At 37.2% G+C, this 14116-nt stretch overlaps 1 protein-coding gene across 3 annotated transcripts in view; it reads right to left on the bottom strand.

The window, feature by feature from the left end:
- Positions 1–1855: 1855 nt before the first annotated feature.
- Positions 1856–14116, bottom strand: part of FAM214A (family with sequence similarity 214 member A) — a 66966-nt gene continuing 54705 nt past the window's right edge. For all 3 annotated transcript variants that reach the window (XM_040969984.1, XM_040969983.1, XM_040969985.1), the window contains exons 10-13: positions 13356–13514; positions 7537–7605; positions 5053–5252; positions 1856–2432 (exon numbers count right to left, since the gene is read on the bottom strand). In XM_040969984.1, coding sequence (XP_040825918.1) covers positions 2279–2432; positions 5053–5252; positions 7537–7605; positions 13356–13514 — 582 coding nt within the window. In that variant the 3' untranslated portion in view covers positions 1856–2278. The remainder of the gene's footprint in view (positions 2433–5052; positions 5253–7536; positions 7606–13355; positions 13515–14116) is intronic.

Raw genomic sequence — 14116 nt, forward strand, 5'->3', positions numbered from 1 at the left:
CCACTCAGCTCCCTGCTTGTGGCCTGGGATAGCAGTCGAGGACGGCCCAAAGCCTTGGGATCCTGCTCCCACAAGGGAGACCCAGAAGAAGCTCTTGGTTCCTGGCTTAGGATCAGCACAGCTCCAGCCATTGCAGCCACTTGGGGAGTGAGTCATTGGACGCAAGATCTTCCTCTCTGTCTCTCTTCCTCTCTAAATACCTTACTTTCCAATAAAAAAAAAATCTTTAAAAAGCAGAAAATAAAACATGATTTGGCGTTTTCCACAATCAAAATGATCAATCTCGACTTTTGTCAAATGTTTAGTGATGCACTGGAGTACGAACTGTATTACAGAATGTATGATTATAAGCACACTGCACATGTTCGTTTCATTTTCTCAACCAACAGCCCTAGAAAGGTTAGAGAAACCCTGGAGTTGGTTCCACTAAACACCAGTAGAGCTAAGACTATATTTAAGCCAAACTCCTGAGTGCTTGCTTCATACAGGCTGAAGATGAACAAAAAATCCTTATAAATTTATACTACAGAAAACAATTCCTTCTAAGGAATACAAATAACATTTTGACTGGGATTTTTAAAATAATTTATTTAAGGCTTCTGCTCGTCACTCCCTAGCCTGCAGCCACAAACTCATGATCTGACCAAATCCTCTTATGTAGTCTATTAGCTGGATTCTCAGGGAATGGACTTCCTAGCTCAATTCTCACTGCTTACCTGGTTCTAGACATATCGGTCTGCTGAGTCTAGCGTAGCTTAGTGGTATATATATTATATTTTATATTTAAGTTGCAGCCAAAAGATTTGTTTCTTTTTATTGGAAAGCCAGATATTCAGAGAGGAGAGACAGATCTTCCACCTGCTGGTTCACTCCCCAAATGGCTGCAACAGTCAAACTGAGCCGATTCAAAGACAGGGGCCAGAAGTTTCTTCCAGGTCTTTCATGTGGGCACAGGGGCCCAAGGTTTTGGGTCATCTTTCACTGCTTTCCCAGACATTGAGCAGGGAGCTGGATGGGAAGTGGAGTGGCTGGGACACAAATAGGTACACATATGTGGCACCTGTAAGGGAAGATTAACCAATTGAACCATCATGCCAGGCCTCTGCAGACATAGAGTTCTATCAACAGTTTTAATATTTGTGCCTTATCATCTAATGTGCAGTTGCCCATGGTGCCAATGCAAATATCCAAAGCTATTCTGTTATTTCTAAGGACATATTTAGAAAGACTTGAGGCAACCAGTCTAGTGCCCCTGGTTGGTGGCGTTTCCAGTTGCCAAATGCCTTGCACTGTGACTTCAACAAGGAAGTGATAAATTGAGACAAGGCCCAAGACATCGTCCCCCTCCTCTTGGAAGCTTTAGAGCCAGAATGGAAACTTCCTGGTGGTTAATCCACTCAATCATATAAACCACTCATCTGAAAACAAAAGTCAAATACACGTTTCTTAGTTTTTTTGGTATATATTTACAATATAAATACTAATTTCTTTTCAAAGTACATACTCTTAACAATTTGAGAAAATTATCTAGCATGGGACAGAATTAAAATGTAAAGCCTCTATAAGAGTGATCAAGGAAAAGTAGAACTGCTTTGGGGACGAGGAATCCTTGAGTCATGTGAGCGGGCATGATGACCTGACCTGACAGGAGGAATGTGAAGCAGCTTAAGTCTGCATTGCACTGCCAATACAGCATGTTCTGAGATAGCAACCTTGATGGTGTGTTATAAAAACTAAACTTGATAGATAGAAAAAGTACACATGCTTGCATAGTGCGTTAATCTTAAAGAAGCTCAACATTTCATTCTTTTTCAATAACTTAAAATGAATAGCACTTAAAACACATCACACAAAATTAAAGACTTGTGCATATATTTCAGATTTCAACATTAATGTCAAAAATACATAGTATGATTTTACATAGGAATTGTGCTACATTAGAAGACTAGAGACAAACATCACTTGAGTATTAAGGAAAACATTAAATATTAAATAACTGAGAAATAAAATGTGTAAACACTAATCTAACCGGGGGATGGGGTTTGCTATCACAACATGTCCAATGAAGTGGTTTCAACAGGACAGAAAGGATTAGGACATGAGTGCTTCCAGTCTACTTGGAATATGCAGATCCTGTTTCAGGAATCCTTTGATAGAAACTGGTCCAGGATGGGAGAAGAGCCACTCTCCTGATCGTTAATTTGGTACACTCCATTCTATGCTAATTTTTACTTCCAAACTTTGATACTGAACCAACACCTCGCACTGTCATTCCTTATCAACATCTTGGTGAAAACTGAGGGTTTGTTGGTGATTCAGTGTAAGATTTGAGTTCATACGCAGCACCGCTGTCAACCTCCATTGACTTTCTAGAGAAGAGGAGCCGTACATCTCTATGGAGGTAGATCTTTCCAGATTTAGAACTCTGGAACCTAAACAAACAAAAGAGAAGAGTCATGTCGGAATCAAAGTCATTCAAAACGTGAAAGCAGTAAGAATTGACATATTGGTGAACACTAACATATACCTCAATTCTTTACTACTTGCTAACCACTCCATGCCCTTTCATGCTTACCATGTTTGAAATGCACCCTCCAGTGAGTCTAGGTTTCAGATAAAAACTTCCTTTTCTTCCATGAGTACATATACCTTTCCTCACCTGCGGTTCTATCAGTTAATAACACTATGTTTAGGTTCTGCAGCTCCAGGACAAATTAACTGACCCATTTTGCACAATTTAGCCTCCTATTATTTGGTGTAGGTTAAAATGGATTTCCCCACTTTAAAAAAAGTCAATATAGAACACAACCAAGTTTAGGGGCAATCACAGGATGAGAAAGAATTGCTATCAGCAGCAGTAATAACTATCTAAATAAAACTAAATGCTAAGAGAAAAGTCAGCAATACCTATTACAAACATAAATGCAACTTTTTACCCCGATCCTATCTGAAATGCACAGTGACAGATAAAGAAAAGACTAATAGAAGAATCTTCTATTCACTAATTCACTTCCCAAATGGATACGATAGCTAGGTCTAGGTCTGGTCAATGCCAGGAAAAAGAAACTCCATCTTGGATTCTGCGTGGGTTGCAGGGGCCAAAGCATTCGAGCCATAGTCCCAAGTGTGTCAGAAGAGAGACAGATCAAACATGTACTAGCTGGAACTTGAACTGGCACTGAGATAAGGGAAGCAGGCATTGTAAGCAGCAACTTAAAACCCACTTCCCCACAATTTCAGCCTCAGCTCTGTTGTATGTATTAAACATCTCACATGCTCACTCTATTTCTCATTAGGAAGTTTCCACCTTCGAGGAGAACATGGAAAGGTTTGGAGAATATGCCATTTCCATAAGAAGGTGTCTTTACAACATTTAAAATATTTAGATATTATGTGCAGATTTATAAAAGCTGAGAAAAATGATGCCAAACAGAAGTTTAACCAGAGCTCAATCTTCTCCTAGGTAAGACAAGGGAAATGGTATTATAGTCTTCTGTTTCAATATTCCTCTTTTTAAAAACCTGCCAATATGTTTTCTGGTAGCATTTTCATTCCCACAATCTGTGTAACATTTCCCATGATGTATATCAGACAGTGTTAGGTTGGGTTTAATACACTGCACTGGTTCAGCATGTCTTTTGAATGCAAAATGACAACCAGAGATGAAGGGAACCAATTAAACAGGATTGGGGGCAAACAATTAAAACATGCTTTCAAAATGTGATATGAATACAAAATTTTTCATTCCAGATCACTATTCCAAGGAAGACAGACTGAAGGACAGCTAGTGGTTCCCAATGGTAACATATTAAAGACAGCTGTGTCCGGGCCCTGGATGAAAGGTCTGATGAATGGGGCTCCTGACTCATCTAAGACCATTATCACTGATGAGACCAAGGACCTCCCGTGGAAGGGACCAGAAAATGCTCAATATCAGATTACTGAACCCTTAATTAATTGACTCCCTGATCCTGATTCATACTTCAGGTTTTCAGAGCTGATCTTACCCTAAGATACTAGCCACTGGGATTTCAAGAGAAAACAAATGCTTTCTCAAAGCCTAGAGCTCTGAGCTAGGTAGTGGAAGTCAGAGGAAGAGACAGCTCTGATGAAACCACTAGCATGTAAGATATAAGACAAACGAGAGTTTGTCATTACTGTTTCCCTAGTGTTTGGAAGCACGCATAGCTCACAAATATTTGCTGAGCAAGTGAATAAAGTTTAAGAATTTCCCTATAAAACACAGAAGCCACGTGTGACCATGAGTGCTTCAAATGTGCTCACTGCAAATTGATTTAAGCATAAAACTACACTTGCTTTTTAAGGCCTTAGCAAAACAAAAGAATGTAATCATCTCATTGGTAATTCTTACATTGTTTATATATATTTGGGTTTACTGGGATATATAACATATATCAGTCATACAGACCTTTTTTTAAATGTGGTGATTGGGAAATATAGAACTAAATGTGTGGCTTATACTAAACTCCTATTGGATATCACAGGTTTAGAAAATGTTATCTCACTATCCCAAACATAGTAACACTTTAAAACACAATGCATTTTAAACAGCAATAACTGAAAACTCTCTTAACTCAAGAAGTTACAATGCCCAAAGGAAAATATGCCATGTGCTTTCTGTATTTTGGCCATTATCAAGAATATCTGAGGCCTGGCACTTTGGTGTCGTGAATAAAGCTACGACAACTCCTAGCTGCTCCACTTCCAATTCAACTTCCTGCTTATGTGCTTGGGAAAGCAGCAGAGGACAGTCCAAATGCTTGGGCCTCTGCACTCATGTGGGAGACCAGGAAGAAGCTCCTGACTCCTGGTGCAATCTACCCCAACTCCAGCCAGTGCAGTCATTTCAGGGAGTGAACCAGTGGGTGGAAGATTTCTGTTATTCTGGCTTTCATATAAAATGAATAAATCTTTAAATCCAAGCTAGGCAACATCCAACGGGCACTGGCTAACCTAGAGTTACACTTTTTTTTAACTAAAAATTGGAGTTATTTTTGAGTAACTTATTTTCATAATTATTTGCAATATTACCTCAGATGAATGAGGTAGCGTAATAACCGTTCCTCTGTATGTCGGATGTTCTCTTTATTAACACTTCTCTTCATTTCTTGTTTAACAGGAACAGAAAAAGTTCTTTGTCGTAGGAATGTCTGATGATTGGCTGGCATATCTCTCAAGTCATATATCACAACAAACATCTTCACCACAGTCTTATTAGGATTAAATAAGGTCTGAAGAAACAATATAGAATTATGCTTTAAAAAACAGTGATTTGTTGACATGAATCAGAACAGACTATGCCAATAATTAAGTAGGTCTTTTAATAACAAGATAATCCCACTGGGTATAATCAATTCATTGATAAAGAAAATACAATTCCAAAAGTTTACAAAATATTCAGTTTTTTAAAGATTCAATTTAATTTTTTTGTTTCACAATAAAAAAAAATCCTGTAACAAAATTTGTGGTCAGCAATTCCATATAATAACAAGCAACATGTAATTTTTACTCCTTGCTCAGATTTTAAGAAACAATTCTATTAGCTTAAGCAAAAATATACCTTTACTGGCTTAAGATATTTCAGTTCAATTATTTTACATTATTATTACATTAGCTTTGCTAAAGAGTATCAACTGCAAAATTCTCAAGATGAAGTTTTCATTTTTCCTCATATTTTACTTGTCAATAAGCAGAACTTTAGTTCACTGCTATTAGAACCAAAGTATTCAGGTTCTCACAAAATTGTTAATCATTTCAAAATTTGCATTGACATGAGGATTTTATTTTTAACCATTAATACCATTATAGAGCAAAATATGCATCCTCAAGTGTATATTGAATTGAATTCAACTTATAACTGGTCATGAGTAATTGAATGAACATTTTTAAAAACAGTAATTAGAAAAAAAAAAACCCCAAGTTGTTCATCTAACTTTAACCAAATTACCAACACATCAGTAGGTAACTTGGTGCCCATGCTTTCAGAAGCTCATCCGTGGCACTGGACATCACTCACTGAATCAAAATGAGAAATATATCAATATTATGATCCAATTTTTGCAATCTAGTGACTCTTAAGGTTAAGGCTAACACATTCAGGGACCACAACACCAAGCATGCCAGGAGTTCAAATCATGTTCACAAATTATTAAATTAGATAAAGAATAAAACATGTACTCAAATTTAAAATTAATTATTAATATTGGCAGTCACCAAACAAAAGTTGAATGTGCTACTCCTAGGATTATCCCGCATTGTTACAACACTGACAGTTAGCTTTCCAGTGACCTATGCTTTCTCACGAGTTATAGAGCCAGGGACAAGAGAACAGCAGATTACCATTCTTATAGTTCAAGCAAACGATTCAACATAAAAATACATCACTATGCAGTGACACTTCTTTATTAAGAAAACATTATAATATGCACATATACACTGACTGCACAGTGCTATGCTTCAGTCAGGTCTAATACAGAATAAGCAGAGGCACAGATTACTTCCAGTACTGAAACAACAATGATACACACAATAAAGCTCAAGTTAATCAAAAGACTTGTTGGGCTGCCAGATATTTGGTCTGCTCGTTGGGATTCCAGTAGGAGCAGCTGGCCTCATGCCTGACTCTGGCTCCTGACTCCAGTTTCCTGCTGGTGTAGACCCTGAGTGGTGTGGTAAGGACCCCAGGGACTGGGTTGCTGTTACCCGTATTGGAGAACTGGAATTAGTAACCAGTCATATGCTTTGGTTTGACCCAGGCTTGTGTCATTGTGGGATTTTGGAGAGTGGGCAGGCTATTTCCTTGAGTTACCAATAAATAAAAATTAAAATAAAAAGACTGGCAGAACTAAAACAGGTATTAAATGTGAAGACTCAGTTAGGTTTCTTTATTTCTCTTTGAGATTGCTTTTCAGTTTACAAACTTGGTAAAGATTATGGGCTTGCAGGGTGATACTGGGTCAGACTTGGATATGAACTCAAATGCAAACTGGCCTTGATATTAAGTTGTAAGAGTAACTGCTCTGGGCTACAAATGAGATTAACGCCTAGACATTCATCTGACACTATCCTAACATCTGTAACACTACATTTGTGTTTTATATGATCATCTCATTAGATCAAATTAGGAAGTATTGCACAAGGGATAGTATTATTTACAGAGTATTCTTGATAAAGCAGTAACAATATTTAGGTTTCAATCTCAATCTGGCTCCCTATATTAAACAGAAGGAACCAGTAATGCTAGCCTCTGATTGCACTAGCAAAAGCTCATTTAAGTCATATAAATATTCATATATTGTTTTTCTAAAGCATTCACCTTGATTAGCTTATTACTGCTTTCCTTTTATGGAGGACCCAAATGGTCATTCCTGGGGCAGAGCAGGGAAACTCCAAACAAAGCTGCAGCCCCACTGTTACTTACCAAAGTTGTTGCAGCAGCAGTAGCAGGAGAAAGGGCTAAGTTCTATATGTATGTGAGAGAATGATTATTGCAATTGTAGACTATAAAACACATACCACTTGTATTGTTCCTGAAGGAGGTACTCGATAACCCCTTTTACCAAGGGACTCTAAAGTAATCACACCCTTGAAATAAAAGAAGACAAAATTGAGTACAAACTGATGCATGTGTACAGGAAATATTAAAACAATAAATCATAATTACTAAAATTTCATAATCATATCTCTAAAAATATTAAAATTAACAAAGCTATCTTCCATGAATATGAAACACTAAGGATTTCTCTCTAAGGAGAAACACTGTTTTTCCTGGAGATGCTGCAATAACACATAATACCACAGGCAAGCCTGCTTAAAATTTTTATTAAAGTGTATGATATAAAAATAAGAAGTTCGCTAAAGTTTTTAAAAAGGAGCAATATAGGGCTATTCCTATATATCATGGAAGAAAGGAGGAATGAATAAACCAAACAATTTATTATTCTTTAGACAAGAAAAAAAGTCACGAGTGTGGAAGGATCTAAGTCTTAAACAAAAACAGTCAACTCTTTAGTGAGAGAACTGAAGTAAGCTAGATATCTAAATTTGACTATTTGACTACATATAGAAAGCAAAATAGAAAAGAAAGTTGGAATTTTTTGATCCTTGCCTGACAATGAATTTATAGGAGACATTTGAGACAAAGTAGAAAATGAAGCTTCAATCAGAAACTTGCAAGACTGTGGTTCGTTCCATATACAGAGGCTACAAAATCCAACTTTTCAAGATGAAATACTTGTTCATAAATGATCATGTGTCATGCTGTGCCTTAACCAAAAATGTTATTGGGTATCTTATTTTTAGCCATTTACTTATTAACAAAGCAAAGAATCTAAATTGATTATATATAAATCAAAACACAACCGATTGAAGGGCTAACATGTAAGTTAAGGTCAAATCTCAATTAGGTTCATTGCAAGAGTTGCCTAAGGCATCCTCAGATTAGTGGGAGACTCAAACAATGGTGGGCAGACTGGCACCGCTGCCATCGCTTGTAGACTGAACTAGGAATGCAGAATATCTGGCCTCTCCCTAGAACCACCAAGCCAAATCTACATTTTAACAAGGTTCCCCTATAACATCTGCGCATCAGCACCTGAGAGAAACTGCTCTAGGATAGGATATTATTTTTATGAGAAGAATGCTCTAATCAGTACAGAAGTCCAAACAGTGGAAATTAAGTATTACCTGTTACAACAAAAGTTCAAATTGCAAGTGTAAAAGAATCTCAATAATCAGGATGACATGTAGTAACTGTGATACTTAATTCTCAGTTTTTCAAAAGCAGTGATTCACTTGTTTTAGCTAAAGTTAATTTTTTTTCCCAAAGAGTTAAGTAGAATGCATGTACTACATGTAATGCGATCATTACATGATTCCTTCATTACATATTTGCAGTCCAACCTCATATAAAAGTACACAGAATACGGGACTGCCCCATCAGTTTCAAAGTCAGTCCAAGGTTGTGAGATAAAAAGGAGGGCCAGGTTTTGCCATACGGATACCTTAGTTCCCAGTAAAAAACATTTGGCATCAGGCAATTCAATTAGCATAATAGTGGATAATGTCTATGGACATTGGCACCGAAGAGGCAGACATGGTCTGGACAAATGCATCACATGGTCATTTAAAGTGTGACAACAGCACATGAACAACACACATTCTTAACCTGCTCTACAGAGGTCTCCTGAGGTGGTACACATACCAAGCAGAGAGTGGATATTTACCCTGTGAGAAAAACTGATCTAAATTGACATAGAATATCCCACTTCTTCCAAGTTCCAGGATGAAAAAAAAAAAAAAAAAAGTAAAACATGCCCAAGTAACAGCTATTTTTTTATAATCATATGCTTACACTGTTCTTTACCCACCTCTACCCACAATCACAAACAGGGAAAAAGGTAAGACAAAGCTACTGCTAACACTATATTTATTTCCTTTAACACATTCAACTAATAGATTTTAGAACACAAGATAATACTAACTGAAACAACTTATGAAGAATAAGTATGCCCTAGCTGTTAAGTCAGCAATTTAAGAGAACAGTTTCTAAGTGAGGTGACAGCACTAGAAGGCTAGAAATTTTAGAAGGGATTAAGACATCATTGAGAATTTTAACAATATTGTATTTGGCATTTCTTATTTTGATGATTTCACTAACTGATCAGCATTTAATATTTACAGCTAGAGAAAGCTGTAATGTTTAGCAAAAAAAAAAAATGCATTTTCTTCTGGCACTTTAAGATGCAACAGTAAAGGTAAGATAAATTAACTTCATGCAAATTTTTAACAATACAACTCCTTTAGGGTAGGCAAAAATAAATGAAAAACTGAGGGAAGTCTGTCTTGATTTGGTTGACTAACACTAGGCATCATTTCCAGCACTGACCATGTGAAAATCCCACCTGTGTCAGTCTAAACCTGCCATTCTCACACCTACGTTAGCTTTTTGCCTGATGTCACCACACAATAGTTTTTAAACAGCTAAATGTTGCCATACAGCAATACTTTTACTACTCATTCTCAACTGAAAAAAGAAATTACATAGCTTTGAGTTAATATATTTAATCAAGTTTCTGATAAAAGTCCTATATTAGCTTTACATCACAAAAAATTATCTTGGCTAAACTTTTACCTTTGTTAGTTATATAATTCGTGATGTGTGTTATCATTTGAGAAACAGGTTATTATTACAGTAATAAATACAAATTTGTGTCTCAGTTCAACTGATCTATGAATCATCTTATGAAAACATAATCAGGCCTTTGAAAATAGACTAAACTACCCAGATATACAGTCAGATATACAGAGAGGAGGAGAGACAGAGAGGAAGATCTTCCGTCCGATGATTCACTTCCCAAGTGACTACAATAGCCGGTGCTGCGCCAATTTGGAGCCAGGAGCCAGGAACTTCCTCCAAGTCTCCCACACGGGTGCAGGGTCCCAAGGCTTTGGGCCATCCTTGTTCGCTCTCAGACCACAAGCAGGGAGCTGGATAGGAAGTGGAGCAGCCAGGACTAGACAGTGCCCATATAGGATCCCGGCGCGTTCAAGGCGAACACTTTAGCTGCTAGGCCACTGTGCCAGGCCCAAAAAGTATCATTTTTAAAAAGATTTATTTATTTTTATTATAAAGTCAGATTTACACAGAGGAGAAAAAGAGAAAGATCTTCTACCTGCTAGTTCTCTACCCAGGTGGCCTCAAGGACTGGAACTAAGCTGACTCAAAGCCAGGAGCCAGGAGCTTCTTCCAGGTCTCCCACATGGGTGTAGGGCCCCAAGGCTTTGGGCAATCCTGCATTGCTTTCCAAGCCACAAACAAAGAGCTGGAAGGAAAGCAGTGCAGCAGGGACACAAAACAGTGCCCATATGGGATTCTGGAACATGCAAGGTGAGGACTTTAGCCACTAGGCCACCCTGTTGGGTCCTGTGGTCTAAGATCTGAAATGGAGAGCTGACATTATGGCTAAGTGGACTAAGCCACTGCTTGCAATGCCTGCCATCTCACATCTGAGCATGGTGTGAGATCCAGCTGTTCCACTCTGATTCAGAAAAGCAGAAGATGGCTCAAGTACTTAGACCCACGAAACCCATGTTGGAGACCTGGATGGAGATCTGGGCCCCTGGCTTCCCGCCTGGACCAGCTGCAGTTATTGCGGCCATTTGGAGAGCGACTCAGGAGTTAGAGGACCTCTCTTTCTCCCTCCCTCCCCCTCCCTCTCAAGAAAAGATTTTGACAAGGTCACTTACAAAAGAGAAGAAGTGAACAATGTAGAAAAACACTGTGCAAAAACAAGGCAGAAAAAAAACAATAGCGAAGAACAGCTGACTGAAGAATGTTATAAGAGTAAAGAATGCATGGAACTATCCTCTTGTTCTTGAAAATAGATGGACTAAAAAAAAGTTACCTCATTTATATTCTTTCCAGTATTTACTCAAATTAGATAATAATATATGTATATTCTTATATTTCCTAAATATTTAATGGCAAAATATTTTGTCTTCTAATACTTCATTTTAAAAAAATAATGATTTTTAATCATTTTTAATCTTTTGACCACCATGGTCAAAGATTAATGATGTGTTGCTATTTTTTCATGTGTAGTTCAATTTATTTCTTGGTCATGAATTTCACTCAAAAATATTTGAGTTGGTTTTAACACAAGCTATTCTTTTACCCTATTTCTCAGCTATTCTAACAGTCATTAGGGACTCTACTGAGTAATGACAGATTATATAGCATTAAAGATTTTATTTTTCCATAGTATTTTACTACATGGCAATATAATATGCGAAAGCAACTTCCAGGTATCTAAGTAAAAAAAAAAAAATGGTATCTTTATAGCTTATGTATCCCAGTATAACAGGCATTTATTTATTCTAGTATTTAACTTATCAAAGTGGCAAATTCTAGTTTACTAATTATCTGAAATTAGCAGTAATTTTTCTAAAAGGATTTTGAAGTTAGGGGTATTTTTCTACAACACATGAATAAGAGCTGGTGCATGAGATAACTGACTCAAAGTTTCACATTTAAAATGGAGACCACTTGAAATAATAATGTAGTTTCTAAAAGTTAGTTTCACGTAAGATGCTATCACTGTAAACTTTTTACATTTCCATCCTAGTCACTTATTCTCCTTTGGAAAATGGATAATACTTAATTATACATTCAGAATTATATATCACTTTTGCATTAGAGCACTTATTTTACCTACAGCACACTGGAATAAAACATGGGAAAGGTGAAATAGGACTGATCTTAATGTTCAAAACTATGCTCTAATTCTCTTTACCTCTCTGTCCATTATTAAGACACTGATTTGAGTCAGAAACAGATAACGTTTTTTTCTTTCTTTTTTGAAAAAGATGGACATATTTGAGAGAGTTACAGAAAGAGACAGATTTTCCATCCATTTCCCCAGATGGCTGCAATGCCCTGTGCTGGGCCAAGTCCAAGCTAGGAGCCAACAGCACGATCTGGGTCTCTGTATGGATGTAGGGACCATCTTCTGCTACTTTCCCCAGGTCATTATTAGAGAATTGGATCATAAATGCAGCAGTTGGGATCTTAACTTGCACATGGAATGAAGGCAGCAGTTTTATCTTTTATGCCACAATGCTATCTCCAGAAATAGCTAGCACACTAAAAGAACTTTAGGATTAGAAAGGAATGAGCCAAAGACAAACCACACAGGAGAACAGGGACTAGAGGGGCCTTACATGAGCCATAGGTCACCCAACTCTCACTGAACTACACCTAGAAAAGGCAACTCATCGGTTTAGGGTGCACAGTAAGCACACAAAAATCTGTATGAAACCAGTGAAATGGAATTACAGTGTCAATAATCAATTTTTAAAATTTGTGTATTTATTCTTGAGTCAGAGAGAGGGGGAGATTTTCTAATCAGTGGGCTTCCCATGTGGACGCAGAGGCCCAAGTGCTTGGGCTGTCCTCGGCTGATTTCCCAGGTGCATTTGCAGGGAGGTGGGTTGAAAGGGAAACAACGAGGACTTGAATTAGAGTCCACGCGGACACCGGCACTGCAGATGCTGCTTTGATCTGCTGTGTCACAACTGGCCCTCACTCACCAATTAGTACCTCTTTTTCCCAATCACATGGAAAACAGTAAATTTTTAGGACCACTCTCAAATACAAAAGAGGCAATCCAATATTTGAGCTGAGAAAAAAATTGTGAGGCGTTATTTTGGTAGATTATTCTGTATTCAATTTACAATTTTTCCTTTGGGAATACATTATCCTTTCAATAACTGTACAAAAATATTTACCAAGTAGATTCATTTCAGTGGGAAGAGACAAGTTTAAAAATACTTGCCATATAAGGAGAGGGAGCATTGTCATCTGAAACACTGTAGAATGACACTTCAACTGGAAGAGTCAAATGTGTCGGGCAGAAAACACCACTTGCTCCAACCTCAGCAGTGAAACCATCAACAATGCCGAGAGGATCTAAGCGATAGTTCAAGACAGATTCCTGGAAGAATAAACACTTTATTAAGAAACATAAAAGTTAATGCTGTTTTTCTCTATTGAAGTAAACATGAGCGTATCACCATGTTTTATAGCATTAGAATAACACTTGTTACCAGCTGTGCCTTGTTCCCTTAGTTCATCTATCTTGAAATCAACCCCAACTCCTATAAATCTTCTACTATACTATAAAGTTTGGTCTCCTCTAACTATTTCAAGCAGAAAGAACTCTCCTAAAACTGCACCAGTGGTCAGATTTGTTAATGTTATTTTTAGGAGTATATAAATTAAAACAACAACATGTTCTACTAGACCAGGCATTTATTTCTCACAGTGCCCATTCATGATACTAGGTATAGAAAAAAATCACTGGAACTTAAGACGTCACATGCAGAAATTCCATTAAAAAGAGAAAGCCAAGCACTTATCACTTCAACCAAGAAATGCTTCGTTTATAAATGTTAATTGTATGTGATCTGTGTATAAATGTACAGTAGAAAAATAAGAATTCAAAAATGCAAATGACTTATAACACAATTTATGTAACTACAAAAATATGTCAAAATTCAGTACACTGAAAACTATAAATCACTGATGAGAGAAATC

The sequence above is a fragment of the Ochotona curzoniae genome, unplaced genomic scaffold (genome assembly GCF_017591425.1).
Source record: "Ochotona curzoniae isolate NIBS_2020 unplaced genomic scaffold, NIBS_Ocur_1.0 scaffold_4701, whole genome shotgun sequence".
NCBI classification, from domain to species: domain Eukaryota; kingdom Metazoa; phylum Chordata; class Mammalia; order Lagomorpha; family Ochotonidae; genus Ochotona; species Ochotona curzoniae.